Below are 14,979 nucleotides of genomic sequence, written 5' to 3'. Positions count from 1 at the left end.
AATTATTTTACTGTAGAGGAATTGGGGCATATAGACTTGAAATTTCTAAGTTAGTTCCTACAAAGAACAAGGAAATTTCAAAGTGGAACAGAGGATTCGATTTTCTGATTTTAATGTGGTGCATTGTGACATAATGAAATTTCTGAGTCTGAACTTTGGAGGGTCATGTCTGAAGCCTCCATTCGATTGGAAATGCCTCAGGAGAGCACATAGCCTTTCTGTCTCCAGTATTCCCGGGATTTCTAAACCAAATCCCACTCTCAGCCACTTCCCTCTCCAATCTCTTACATGAGGCAAAAGCAGAACTCTAAAAATGGCTTAGCATAGAATTCCTCAGAAGCATGCACAGATTTTCCCAGGTCCCCACAAGCAATGGAATGGTGGCCAGATCATGGTGGCCCTCACAGTCCAAGGGGACTTTGGGCCTCAATGTCAATGTGACAGAAGACCACTGGAGCAGAAAGAGATGCATAGAGGGTTTAAGAGACAATAAAAGTTGGGGAGATGTCCTTGTGTAGCAACAACAGAAAACTTAGGTGTCTCAAAAATCACTTCCATTATAGCAGAACTTCCCAAACCATATTTTAAGGTCTGGCTTCCTCTGTGACCCTTGACCCTCTCACCTGTGTTGTCCTGCTTCAGTCACTCCTGAGTGTGTGGCTACTTTTCTCAAAAGAGAAAGGAGACTTTCTCATATTCCAGGGTTCCTTCTTTTGCTCCAAAAAGGTGACCAGGTTTGGCTTAGAGACAACAAGGCCTGTCTATTAGAAAAAAGAACATGAGTTTGGCTGGAGATTCTCCAATCTCCAGTCCAATGTATCACATCCCTGTACAATCCCTGCTCCTCATGAGACAGTTGGACGGCCACAGACGTGAATGGCTAGTCCCTGGAACACAATATAAGTTACCAGGTGGCCATGGATGCAGTTCATCATTGAACCCAAGATGAAACAAGACACTTAGAACTGGTTGGGACTTAGGAGAGTGTCCTGAATTATCCAATAAGATCATTTTTTACACAGTAAGATTCTCTAACTCTGAGGAAAGAAGATGACACATGATCCACAAAAACCACTATGGAGACTATCTTTTTCTGGGAGATAAATATAAAATTAAGGCTTCACCACAAGCATACACATTTCTGAGTGTTGTATTTATTATCATACAGGACAAGTGGTATGTATTTCTAGGATGGGAAAGTTATGGTGAGTTAGAAGTGTTCTTCTCAAATTTTAATGTGTACAGAACACAGTGGAAACCTTGGAAACATCTAGATTCTATCTAGCTCAGGAGTTCTGGGGTGGGATCTGAGTTTCCACATTTTTAGCCAGCTCATTTTTTTAATATTTTATTTTATTTATTTATTCATGAGAGACACACAAAGAGAGGCGGAGACATAGGCAGAGGGAGAAACAGGCTCCATGCAGGGAGCCTGATGTGGGACTCTATCCCAGGACCGGTATCACACCCTGAGCCGAAGGCTGAAGCTCAACCGCTGAGCCACCCAGGTGTCCCATAACCAGCTCATTTTTAACCAGTGATGCCAGTGTCTCTGGTCCAGTGGAAAGGTTCTATGGATTTTACAGGCCTAATAGGATCATGAGCATAACAACAACAAAATTTTTGAAAATTTGCTGTACACCACCTATCTAACAGTTTTTTATATAAATGCATGAACCACATAAGTAACCTGGAATAATAATATTATCCTTCCTCTTTTTGAGAATATTTTGTCAAACACCCAATAAATGGTAAAGCCTGGGTTTTACTCCATCATATCTTAACTAGAATTTATCTGAAAAGAACACAGACCAATACACAGAGACAGCCCTAATGAATGTCTGTAGCAGTTTCTGTAACTGAGGAAAAATAATAGAAACAAGTTAAGAAGGTAACAGAAGAATGAATCAGATAACATTAACATTTTATACACATAGACATATATAAAAATAGGAATCACATACATGCTAAAAGTGATAGAGAAGAAAATTTTCCTATCTGAGAAATCAAGATTATTTTCAATTGCCCAAATCTTATAAACCTATTTTGGGATGATGCTCTTTGTATTTTGCAAACACAGTAGGGAGATGAACACACTGAGATAAAATACATTAGGGCCGTTTTTCCAAGTCTTCTATTTCTTTGAAAATTTGTATCATGTGTGCTGAGCGATATTTTAGGAACTTAACACACTTGACATATATTAATAATACAATTCTTGTAGACTTTTTTGAAAATACAGAGAAGTAATAAAGAAGAATATGCCTGTGACATGAGTGTGGAGTATAATGGATACCCTGGCCCTAGGCCTGATGGATTGAAACCCCAGCTCGCAAAAGCTAGTATCTCCTCATAAACAAAAGTGACAGACTTCATTTTCCAAAGCAAACCACAAGCAAAGAGAAGCTAAGAGGAACTGTGGTGGTTTATTCACATCTCTCAGTAAAGCCCTCCAAGACCCTCATTAATGACAGAGGGGGAAGCATTAGCTTTATAATAAGTGGGGGAATCTGATGGAGGACACCTAAGCTAAATGAGCGAGGTCAACACCCACTGCAATGGGACAGATTGATATCAGGGGACCGAAGCACACAGAGGGACACGTTATCACTGCTGTAACACTGGTAAAAAGAAATGAGGAAATAATAATCTGATTCTATTGTGAAGAACATGCCAGTTTTATATAAATTTCAATCCTCAACACCCCCCATGTGCTGTGACTCTGATAGTGCATTTAAATACTCGCAAGCCTTTCTAACCAATACAGAGAGCAAGTCTCTGTTAATTAAACGTATCTATATTGGTGTGTCTTCTCCTTAGCCCCTCTGTGTTCAGACACATCATGTGGGCCTCTTTCCCCTACCTGCCCTCATCAAAAATGAACTCCCTGCCTCGTGATTACTGTCCCTCTCCTATAAACACGGGCAAATCAAGTATGATATGTCAGCTGGCACCAGCTCCTCGGATGCCACGGAGAGAAGTGAACACCTGCCTCCATGTTGCTAGCCCATTCCCTCCCAAATGAAAGAGGTGCCCACGGCAGGTAGGAGCCCACATATTTGCAGCTCTGGCTTAACCTGCCAGCCACAGAGTGACTCTCCAGGGTGGTTCGGGTGTTTTAAAAGACAAGGAGAAAATAATGTGTTTCTGAGCATCCGCAGCCTGCCATTTGTGACTTTGGCTCATAAAACCAAAGAATTAAATGCAAAACTGCAGATGGGGAGCTGGGACAGTGCCCTTCACAGACGCTGAGCCTATGCAGCTAAAAGTGGTGTTTTGAAAACCATCAAGACCTCAATTAACCAGAATCTGAGGGCATGGTATGCTCTCTTCTGGTCTCTTCTGGTGAACTGATTTATCAGGTTTAAGCCTTTTTTTAAAAAAAGGAAAAGAAGTCTTCCTAACAGTCTTTCTAGAATATGCTTGCATCCTCTCCCATTCTAGGGATTAAACAGCAGTGAATGCAATTTAATCTTTTCTACTGAGAATTTTCAAGATCCTCTACTGTGGATTTAAAAGGCATGGAAAATTAGACTGAATAGTGACATCATGACATGCCCCAAGAAGATTTGTAAGCCCTTCTATCAGCTTGTTTCCTTGTGCTCTGCCTTTTTTTTTCTTTTCAAAGTGAAGTGCCAATAAAGTAATCTAGTTATGAATTTGGGGTTTGGAAGATCTTTGCTGTGACTGCAGCCCCTTCCCATTTCTCTTGGGAATCCCCTGGTAGATGCACAGCAAAGCTATATCGAATGAATGACTGGATTCCTCTGGAGATGCAGAATGTTTACTGTCACAATACTCCTGAGTGGCATTTATGCGGTATTTTTCACATTCTACAATTTTGTTAAACAGCCCAGGAATGGGCTGCCAGTCCCCTTGGATGAGTCAGGAACATGCTAATATCTCTGTTGGCTTCTGACCTTAAAGATTGAACATTCTCCTGCCAGTGAGAGAAAGAGGGTAGGGTTTGGGCTGGGGACTCTGGTACTTGGTCTGTCCCCTCGAAGACCAAGTTACACTCAAGACCACTACACAAGCGCACAAGGAAAGGAGATATGGAGGCATACACAGAGGATAAAGGGGGAGAAGTTTTGGCTTCTCCCTTGGCACTGGGTAGATAGGGATCTCCTGGCTACAACAGGTCCCTGATGTGGTGTGGGAGAAGGGCACTAGATAATCACATCCTTTAGACTAGCAAGCAAATGGGGATCTTGGAAAGGGCCTTGGGAAACATATTGTCTGAGCCCCCTCTGAGGCTTGAACTCACATGTTGACCCAGGACAGAGGAGAGCCAGTACATTTGCTGCTCATACTCTCAGGCATCCCTTGTTCTCTTTGATCTTCATGGAACACAATCCTTGTACTCTTCATCTCTTCATGGAGTTGTTAAGACCTGTGCCCTCTTGCTGCAGTCTGTGTAGAGCTGGACCTCTCCTGGGTACCACAGGAGAGATTGAGACTTGAGGCTGGGGAAGAGTTGTGGGGGTTTCCTGACAATGGTTTGAAATGGGTGCTCTCTCTGCAGATTCCTGGGACTTCAAGCAGTCCACACGCAACATATCCCCCACCATCAATCAGGCCAACATTGTGGACTTGCACCCAGCATCTGTGTACAGCATCCGCATGTACTCCTTCAACAAGATTGGCCGCAGCGAGCCGAGCAAAGAGCTCACCATCAGCACTGAGGAGGCTGGTGAGTACCTGGCCTTGTGGCTCTTTCCCATGGCCTTGGGGATCAGGGTCACCTGAGGCCCACATTCACCCTGTCCACTGATGGTGGGCTTGCAATTAGAAGAGAGAAGGAGAGATCCCACGGTATTTATTTGTGTTTGCCTCTGGATCATTGGAGGCTTTTCTGTTTGACCTTTTCTGGGTGGAGTTGTAGACGCTGGGCTTTGGGGAGCTGTCTATGGTTCTTTCTCACTCCCCTGGCCCCAACCTGTCTAGAAAGGACAGATATCCTAGATCTGCAAAGGGCAGAGTACTAGGGCCCCATATTATTTTCTGTGACCTTTGTCTTGGATTTTGTCTGAAAGTTTAAACAAGCTTTCTCTTTCTATAGTTCCTCCTGTTCTTGCAAAATATAAAATAATATCAAAGGTACATGTAACATATATGTGCAGTTTTACAAATGATCATAAATTACAAGCTAGTATAACCCACACTCACTATGAATTACCAGCATGCCAGGGTTCTCCCCATAACCCTTCCCAACCATAGCCCCCGTCCTCCCCATGAAGGAACCAGTAGCCCTTCTTCCTTCTTTTTCTTATACTGTCACTACAATGTACATCCACGTAAAGCATATATTTTAGTTTTGCCTATTTTCTGGTGAAATATATTCATGAAATTATTCTCAATATATTCTTCTGGGTCTTCCTTGTTTTAATTGATACTATTTTTGTGGGTTTCATCACTTGTGCTGTGTAGCACCCCATGCCGTGGTTATACCACAGCCTCTTTGTCCATTTTAATGGAGATGAACATTTGGATGGTGTATAGTTTGGAGCTGTGAACATTTTTGTACTTGTGTGCTTACGGAGGTTTGCAGGTTTCTTTATGGGACTAAGTAGTTGTGGAATTACGAAGTTATCAGATGAGCATATTTCTGCATTTAACCAAAAATTGCCAGAATGACTTCTAAAGTATTGTGCCGGTTTGCTTTCCCATGGCCAATATATATTAGAATTCCTGCCACTACACACTGTTGCCTACACTTGATAGTATCAAACTTCTAAAAATTATTGCCAGTCTGCTGGATATAGAGTAATATCTCATTGTCATTGTTTGCTATTTTCAGCAAGCCATGGAGAAAGGAGAGGAAATGTAAGCCCTATGGTGGTTTCAGGGGGCTCAATCAAAGATTCCCTGCTTCTATGCATGAGCTTTTCCTCTGTTCGCTAGCAATCCTCCAGCTCAGGAGGATGAGAGTGGGAACATAGACCTCTTTTCTTTTAAGACTTGACTTGTAATGTTGTTTTTCCATGCACCAGCTCCTGATGGGCCCCCTATGGATGTCACCTTGCAGCCAGTAACCTCACAGAGTATCCAAGTGACCTGGAAGGTAAGTAAGATCAAAAGCATTTCCCTGCTAAATGCCTCCATGCCTCCTCCCTCCTCAACCCAGGAGTGAAGCCCTAACAAGCTTGCTGGTCTCTAGTCTCTTATAATTCTCATGCTTGTGTTTTGCTAAACAAATGAAGTCAGAGGGGAGGAAAGACAAGAGGATACAGGGCTGGGTCCCCCCACCAATCCCACCAAGAAGTTGGCAGTGCCAAGGGAGGGAGATGATTTTTCTACCATACTGGCCTCTCTTCCAAACTCCACATGTTGTAATAGGTCAGGAGTTGGATTTGATTCTGTACAAAGTTCAAGGGGGCCCTGAGGATGGTGGGAGATGACAGGACAGGGTCTCCCCTTTGTCTTGCTCCTGTGATTGGAGCTGGGATTTATGGTGATATGAGCCCCCCTCCATCTTCTCCTGGTGAGGCCATGCACAGGAGTCTTGGGGTTTTCAGGCCTCAGTTTCCTCCTCTATAAAATCAGAGTGAAAATAACTGCCTTCCCTTCCTCCAGGGGTAGATGAGCTGCAGATAAAACAGACCAGTATGTTCTGCAGCATAGGCCTATAAATTCTACAGGCTGTCTGAGGACCCTGTCACTTAAGAAAAATCTTACAGGAGGTCACACAGCTGGTCGCACAGAGAAACAGATCAAAATAACGTTAAGCAGGACCAATAAACACTGTCCTGGGAAGCTCTGGCCTCACTGCCATATCCCCACCTGGGCACACGAGGGCCACCAGTAGTGATGGCTGCCTGTTGTACTCATCTTGCAGGCTCCAAGTATTTTCCTATACTAACTTGTCTGACCCTCTGTTCCTGGAGGGTGGCCAGAAGAGGTATCTGTATCCTCATCCATCAGAGGAGGCCGTGGCAGAATGATGCAAGGTGACTGGCCCACACCATTCAAATAGTGACAGAGGCAGAAATTAAATGTGCATGGTCTGGAGCCCCAGCCCACCGCATGGAGTTCAGGAACAGGAAGCTTTCTTCGGGCCCATACCTGTTCCCATCTCACCAGTGGGGATTGCAGGGGATGCCTTGTCTGCATCAGGAACCTAGCTTCTGATAGGAAGAGCAGTTCAGTCCTCCTCTGGACCCTTCAAGAGAAGAGCTTAATGATATTTTCTTAAAAAGACTACATTCTTGTGTGTGTGTGTGTATACACACACACATGCACACATGCACACAGAGCAAAACCTGGTTCCTTCCTTCCCTAGAGAAATGACCAGGATAGAAGTGGGGCACAGACTCGGAAGCTGGTCATTCCTGGGAACCAGCCCACCTTGCAGATGCCCAGAGCCATGGTTCCCCTTCAGATTCAGATCTGGGCTCCAGGGCTTTCCTCCGAAACTGGGGATGAAGCCTAGAGTCTAACCCCAAGTCTGTCTGCATGCTAGTTCTAGACCCATGTCCTAGGAATATTCTCAGGAAGCCAGAAAGTGGAGAGAGGGGATGAATACTTATGTAAAACACTGAGCCATTTGGCTACAAAGCTCAGACCATGAGGTCGATAAAAATTTAGAATCAGATTTATTTCTCCAAAATCTCATAATGAAAAATAAAATTGATTAGAAAGTTAGAACTTCAGAATGAACCAGCCCATCAATAAATTGTGGCCTGACTTCTCAGGGGACTTTTTTTTTAACACCAAGAAACAGATTAATGAAAAATAAAGATTCACTTGAAAGATAAGTCACTTCATTTTAAGACTCTTTCTGTGAGATGGATCACCACTGCTTTATGACATAAATTTGCAATCAGCCCTATTGATTTCTTAATGCTTCAGAGAAATATTGTTAAGATTGATTTAAATCCTGAGTGTGCCTGTTGGGGGTGAGGGAAACAGTGGACGGGAAGAGAGAAAAAGAAATAGGAAGAAAGAGAGAGAGAAGGGAAGAAAGATCTGTCAAGATTTATATTAATATGTGAATATATATGTGGATATAGTAGGGTGTGTCTGGATGCCCATCCAAGACCCCTGTCTTGGTTGATGTGAATATGTTGTGTGGTGCTCTGCGCAGGTATACATCATCATCATGCTGTAGACAGCTCTGGTCATGTGGACATCCATGTTGTATATATCAGTGCATGGCAATACGGACGTGTATATGTAATCTGAGAGCATGCATCATTGTGAAGACGGGGTATCACTCTTGAAGATATGTTTGTTTCTAGAATAGATGCCTGTGTGTGTGGATATGCATGGGTAGATATGAGAATTTGGGAATTTGCTCACTTACAGACTGGCAAACAGGACTGCCCAAGTGCAGAGAAACATCATTCAGGCATTAACAAAAAGTCAAGTCAATTAAATACACACACACCTATTTAGTGAGTTCAAAACAATTATGTTAAATTAAAAACTTCATTTTATTGAGTTAACAGTGAGCTTAAAATGCAGTTCATTTAAAACATTCATTGAATTAAAAAAAAACAGTGGGGCTGTTTTACTAACTTAATTGTTTTTGATCTCACTAGTTTTTAGTATAATAAAAGGTGGGCTTTTAAATTAACTTCATTGTCTTTAAAACCCTGATTCAAGTTGTTTTGATATGCACTGGGGTGGGTGCTCTCTCTCAATTTATAGATGGGCTAGTCTGCTTGTTCAACGAGCCAGTTTCTATCTCTGAGTCTAAACATATCTGACTCTAAGTAGGTGGACAGATTAGGATGTTTGCTTTGATGGGTCTGAATGTGTGTGTTCATGGTTCCGGATATGAGATGTATCAGGGTTCTGTGTGTGTGTGTGTGTGTGTGTGTGTGGTTGTGTATCAAGGTTGAAGCTTGGGTAAGAGTATGTTTTCTAGCCCCCAGACTCATGGTATTGCTGTTTATTCTGATCTCCTGGCTGACTGGAGTCAATCCATCATTCCCACCAGCCTAGCCAGAGCTCCAAAATGCCCCCTTCTTACCATGTGTCCTGTCCATCTCTGTCCCTCCATCTGGGCGCTGGCTTCAGATCTCAGCCCCCAGTACCCCAGCCCCTAGCCATGATGTCAGGGGGCAATCTAGCCACATTCTCCAAGAAGGGCTGGGCACACACTGAAATCAAGGACTCTTTTTTTTTTAATTGTGGTAAAATATATGTACCATTTTATGGACATCAAATTTACCATTTTATCCATGCCTGAGTGCACAGTTCAGTGGCATGAAGTACGTTCAGTGTTGTACAGCCATCACCACCATCCATCTCCAGAACTTCCTTGTGATCCCAACACAGAAATTCTGTACCTGTTAACTGATAAGTTCCACCACCCCCCCCCACCAGCCTCCGGTAACTTCTGGTCTACTCCTGGACTCTGAATTTGACTGTTCTAGGGATCCCATACAAACTGTATCAGATATCATTTGTCCTTTTGTGTCTGGCTTCTTTCACTTAGCATGATGTTTTCAAGGTTCAGCCATGTGGTAGCCTGTGTCAGAATTTCATTCTGACTGAGTAATAAGCTAAGTGTCAGGCTAAATAATATCCCATTGCATTTCTAGACCACGTTTTGTTTATCCATTCATTCATCAATGGGCACTTGGGTTACTTCCACCTCTTGGCTATGATGAATAATGAATGCTGCCATGAACCTGGGTGGGCAAGAATCTGTCTGAGTCTCCACTTGCAGTTCTTGGGGGTACATGTACCAAGGAATGGAGATGCTGGGTCATGTGGTAATTCTGTGTTTAACTTTTTGAGGAACTGCCAGACTGCTGTCCACCAGTTTGCATTCCCACCAGTTGTGTGGAGTCCAGTTTCCCCGCATCATTGCCAACACTCGTTTTCCATTTTTTGACCATAGCTGTCCTAGAGGGTGTGATGTGCTATCTTGAGACTCTCTTTATTCAAGCTAATTTCTCACCTTCCTCTCCATCTGGTTATTTTTTGTCTGCTGTTCCATTTCTCCCAGGCTCCTGAGCCCATGTCAAAGGATATCCCTATTCATGCATGCATTCATTCATTCATTCATTCATTCAATAACTGTGTGCTGAGGGCTTCCTACATATCAGCCATCATTCTAGGCAGAGTACAGCAAAGAGCAAACAAAACAGATAACACTCTTCATCCTCATGATGTTTACATTCTAATGGGAACAGATGGGCACATAAGTCAAATATATAGAATGTCCAGTGATACTAAGCGCAATGGAGAAAAATAAAGCATGGAGGAAGAAAGGTCAATCCAAGAAGTGATGGGGACCAGGAAGAAATGTAAGGAATACTGAACAGAGGCAGGGAGCAATCTTACCTAAAAAGCATAAGGAAGGCCTCATTAAGACAGAGTCATTTCAACAAGAACACCACAGAGGTGAAGAGGCAAGCTGCGTAGCTATCCAAAGAAAGAGCGTTCCTCCTGAAATGGAGATAGGCCCATTGTGAACCGCAAGAGGCCAGTGTGCTGGAGCATGGGAAGCATGGGGAAGAGGAGATAGACCCAAGAGGTAACGGGGGGTCAGGTTGTGTAGAGTTATGTAGCCATTGTAAGAGCTTTGGCTTTCACTCCAAGAGAGATAGGAGCCTTTGAAGGGAACAGAGAAGTGACATGATCTGACTTCAGCTTTAAGAGCATCAGCTCAGAGCACCATGGTGTCTTTGTCTCCCCTCCCCCTACCATGCTCACAGGCCCCCAAGAAGGAGCTGCAGAATGGCGTCATACGGGGCTACCAGATTGGCTACAGGGAGAACAGCCCTGGGAGCAACGGGCAGTACAGCATCGTGGAGATGAAGGCCACTGGGGACAGCGAGGTCTATACCCTGGACAACCTCAAGAAGTTCGCTCAATATGGGGTGGTGGTCCAGGCCTTCAATCGGGCTGGCACAGGACCTTCATCCAGCGAGATCAATGCCACCACCCTGGAGGACGGTGAGGGCAGCCACACAGGGTAGGGGTGCGGGGCCAGGGCTGCCAGGGAGGGCTCAGGGCACTTCTATTGCTCCCTTCTACTGCATCACTGTGCTGTGAGGCACATGGGCTCCCTGGGTCCTTCCACCGCCTCTTGCCCATTGGCTCTTCAAGATGCTGGTCCCTGGAGCACCCCGGGCCTCCCAGTCCACTGGCTGACACTCTATCCATTGCTTGCTGATGCTCCGCCCATCCGAGCACCTGCCTGTCACCCATCTGACTCTCCATCCATGTTGCTCCCTTCTGGGCTCCATTCTGGCTCTCACTCACCTCTCTCCCCAGGCCCTTCCTCTACACCCTTGTCCTGTTTCTCCTCCCTTACAACCTGGAGATTGGAAAAGGGGCAGAAGCCACGTTATCTCTGTACTTCTGGGCTGGAGCCTGTCCACTACCTGTTTGAGGGGCCTGAGATGAGACCAGGGGCTAAGAAATTCTGAGATCCATGTGGCAGAGGATTTAGAGCCCACTGTTCAAAATCTAGTTTTTTGAAGACTGGAGAGGACCCCACAGTCTGAGGAGCAAATGGTAGGACCCAGTTTTTGGGGGGACAGGGTTAGGACAACGCAAGAATGTGCCTGCTCTCTGAGCACAGAGAAAGGCCAGCTGGTATCTGAGCCTGTGCCAGGTTGAAAGAGGAGACATGGCCCTTGTTGCCTATAGAGCAGACAAAAGAAGCAAAGCGTTCTCCTAAGCGTCCTTCTTGATGCCCCAACCCCAAACCAGGGTCTGAAATTGAAACCCTCACTGCCTCTGACCCTTCCTCAGCAGAGGGAGGGGACTAATCATCCCAAGGGCATAAAGCCACCAGAATACCCAGCATTCCACCATTAGAAAGTCATTCCCTGGGTGCTTGCGTGACTCAGTAGGTTAAGTGTCCAAATCTTGACCTCAGCTCAGGTCTTTTTTTTTTTTTTAAGATTTTATTTATTCATGAGAGACAGGGAGAGAGAAAGAGGCAGAGACATAAGCAGGCTCCATGCAGGGAGCCTGATGTGGGACTCGATCCCAGGACTCCGAGACCACACCCTGAGCCAAAGGGATATGCTCAACCGCTGAGCCACCCAGGCATCCCAACCTCAGCTCAGGTCTTAAGCTCAGGGTCGTGAGTTCCAATCCCTGCACTGGGGAAGCAGTGTTTAGGTTAAGCAATACCTTCTCTCTACTTTATCTTCTCTGAAAATGTAGGCACCCTTGGGAGGTGTCTACAGACACATCAGGTCAGAAACACATGAAAGTGCATTAGCTGATACCAGTGGTCCTTAACTTTGGCTATGAATTAGAATTATCTGGGGAGATCTTAAAATATTGATGCCCAGGCTTTATCTCCCAAGATCCTCATTCAGTGGCTCTGGGGCACAAGCTGGGCTTTAGGATGAAGGGGAACTGAAGAACACAAAAAGAGGGAAGGGCACATAGCAAGCAGAGAACCCCAGTTGTCTCACGAGACAACTGTCTAACGAGTCCCCCATCCCCTCATCGCATGGATTCGCACACCGAATCCATCCCCCAACTAGCGCCTCCCCTCTGTGCTGCTGGCCACAGGCCTGGCTGGGTGGGATGCTGGCTCCTTAGCTCTTCACACACTACTGATCCTAAGTGGTGCTCTAACCCAGTGGTTCTCAAACCTCAGTGTACAGATCTGAATCTCTGGGAGGGCTGTAAACAGATTGCTGGGCCCTCCCCACAGAGCTTCTGCTTGAGCAAGCTGAATCCATTTTGCATTTCAAATAAATTCCCAGGTGCTGCTGGTGCTGCTGGGCTGGGAGCACCTGCCTTTGAGCCTCCCGACAGCTAGGGCATTGCCCATAAAAGGAGCCAAGGTTCAGGGAAGCTAAGTAGCCTGTCCAGAATCACCTATCTAGTAAAGAACAGAGCCTGGATCAAAATCTAGGTCAGACCCATACTCTTTCTCCTTCACCCCATCGTCACCCTCTCTCTTGGGAGCAAGGCTGGATGCAGGACCAAGTGACGGGGACCCAGGATGCCCGGGGAAGGCATGGGCAGGGGAACAACTGCCCGGAGCCCACAGGGGCGCACCCCGCCACATGCTGAGCTTCTCTCCACCAGGGCTAGGAAACAGCCAGGCCAGGCTCGCCTTTGGCTTCCAGTGGGGCATCACCTCCCCTGCTCCGGGGTGGGGTGCCTAGAATTTCCAACAGGGAGAGATCAGCTTGGACTATAGAGTCATTTTCAAAACAAAAGAGGAGAGAGGGAAGAAGTTTCCAGCAGCATTTGCTCAGCAGTTTTTCATACTTAATTAAGGCCCTCGTTAGCCTGTCAGATCCTGATCGTTTCCTGGCAATATTAGCACTCCTCCTGGGGTATTCAAGGGCCCCTGCTTTAGCAATAGTGTCTTTTCCATAATTATATTACCTTCATTTTGTTCGAACGGGCGATCTGTATTAGTTTATTACACTGGGTCCCTAATTACATGGTGCTTATATTTTTACACCTAAGTAATATGAAACAATAATCATTCTCAAAGAGGATCGTTAGGATGATGTATTATCATTTAAATGCTCATAAAAATTAGAGTTGCCTCTTGTGGGGCAATGGGATCTAATTACCTTCATCCAGCCTGTGCCTCCTATCTCCCTCTCCGAGCAAGGCAGACGTGGCCTTTCCCTTTGGCCCCAGCTCCTAGGAAGCCAGCAGGAAGTGCCACCAAAGTTCTCCCCAGGCAAGGTGCCTCCTGGAGCCCAGCGCCCCTGGCATCTGCCATCTCAGAAAGACTGACCCGTCCTGGGGTCAACCCTGGGGTGCAGGACTTAGGTTCCCAGTAGCTCTCCAGTGAGGAGGGTTAGAGGCAGGACGCACCACCTAAGTTGGTTTCAAAAAATGTTTTCTCATCAGCCGAGGTATTTTGATGTGTTCATGTGCAGGGACAAGGGACTAAAGTGTAATGGTCCCAGAAGCCCTAAAGGTGTCTATGGAACCCCTTCTCCCCTTCACCAGGGTGAAGGGATCACTTCCTTCTTTTCCTTCCCTTCAGCTTGGCATCAGGATGCAAGGGGTCCGAGAGCCAGGCTGGGCTCAGACCGCCTGGTCAGATGCCACAACAGGGCCAACAGCCATCAGATAAGACCAGAGCTGGACTGGAGATCTTCCAGGCTCTGTAACAGCAGAGGTGGACTCCCTGGGTGGGGTGCCCACTGGTGGATCCCCATGGGCTCTTGCCTGGAGCTCATCACCCTGTGCCCTCTACATATGCTCAGAACCAGGAAACTGCCACCTGGAGAGCAAGGAACCGAACCTATGAAGACCTCTATTTACCCAAATCCAGGAGAGGAGGCTTGCTTCACTTCCCAGCCACGCAGCCCAGACTCTCCTCACTGTCAGGAGCTCCTTCCACATCCCTCTGGCTGGGACATGGATGTGGGGCTGTACCCTCTGACCAGTACCCTTCTCCCCCGGCTCCCTGCAGTGCCCAGCCAGCCCCCTGAGAACGTCCGGGCCCTGTCCATTACCTCCGATGTGGCGGTCATCTCCTGGTCGGAGCCCCCACGCAGCACTCTCAACGGCGTCCTTAAAGGCTATCGGGTCATCTTCTGGTCTCTCTACGTGGATGGGGGTGAGTCTGCTGGGAGCCATGGCCGGGTCTCAGGCTGAGAGGTGCAAGCCCAGTGGGGGTCCGTATCCACACTCAGAGCTGAGCATCTTCCCCTGGGAAGCCAGGTGGAGGGGCAGCCCTCCGCAGGTGCGCACGCTCTCCAGCCAGAGCCAGGGCTCCTCTGCACTGGGGGTGGGATGCCAGCGGCTCCTGGAGGCCAGTGTGCGTGGGAATGACTGGAGATGTGATGGGGCCTATGTGCTTTTCTACATAACGTGTTGTAGGATGAAACCCAAGACAGTAGCCCAACCCTGGGTGTGCCCTCCTTGCCCTGGGATACACCAGTCTAAACAGTCTTGTGTAGCACCACAAACACACCAAGCCCCTGCCCGCAGGGGCACACGGGAACCTTGCCGTGACCCGGGAAGTCTGCAGTTGTACAAGTCAGAGGCCCAGCATCCCAAACCATGGGTGTG

At 46.5% G+C, this 14,979-nt stretch overlaps 1 protein-coding gene across 1 annotated transcript in view; it reads left to right on the top strand.

The window, feature by feature from the left end:
* Window positions 1-14,979, top strand: part of DSCAML1 (DS cell adhesion molecule like 1) — a 347,857-nt gene that overhangs the window by 305,142 nt on the left and 27,736 nt on the right. The window contains exons 16-19 of the mRNA XM_055305239.1: window positions 4,526-4,693; window positions 5,994-6,064; window positions 10,674-10,914; window positions 14,378-14,524. Coding sequence (XP_055161214.1) covers window positions 4,526-4,693; window positions 5,994-6,064; window positions 10,674-10,914; window positions 14,378-14,524 — 627 coding nt within the window. The remainder of the gene's footprint in view (window positions 1-4,525; window positions 4,694-5,993; window positions 6,065-10,673; window positions 10,915-14,377; window positions 14,525-14,979) is intronic.

The sequence above is a fragment of the Nyctereutes procyonoides genome, unplaced genomic scaffold (assembly GCF_905146905.1).
Source record: "Nyctereutes procyonoides isolate TBG_1078 unplaced genomic scaffold, NYPRO_anot_genome, whole genome shotgun sequence".
NCBI classification, from domain to species: Eukaryota; Metazoa; Chordata; class Mammalia; order Carnivora; family Canidae; genus Nyctereutes; species Nyctereutes procyonoides.
This window is presented reverse-complemented; position numbering and strand designations above follow the sequence as displayed.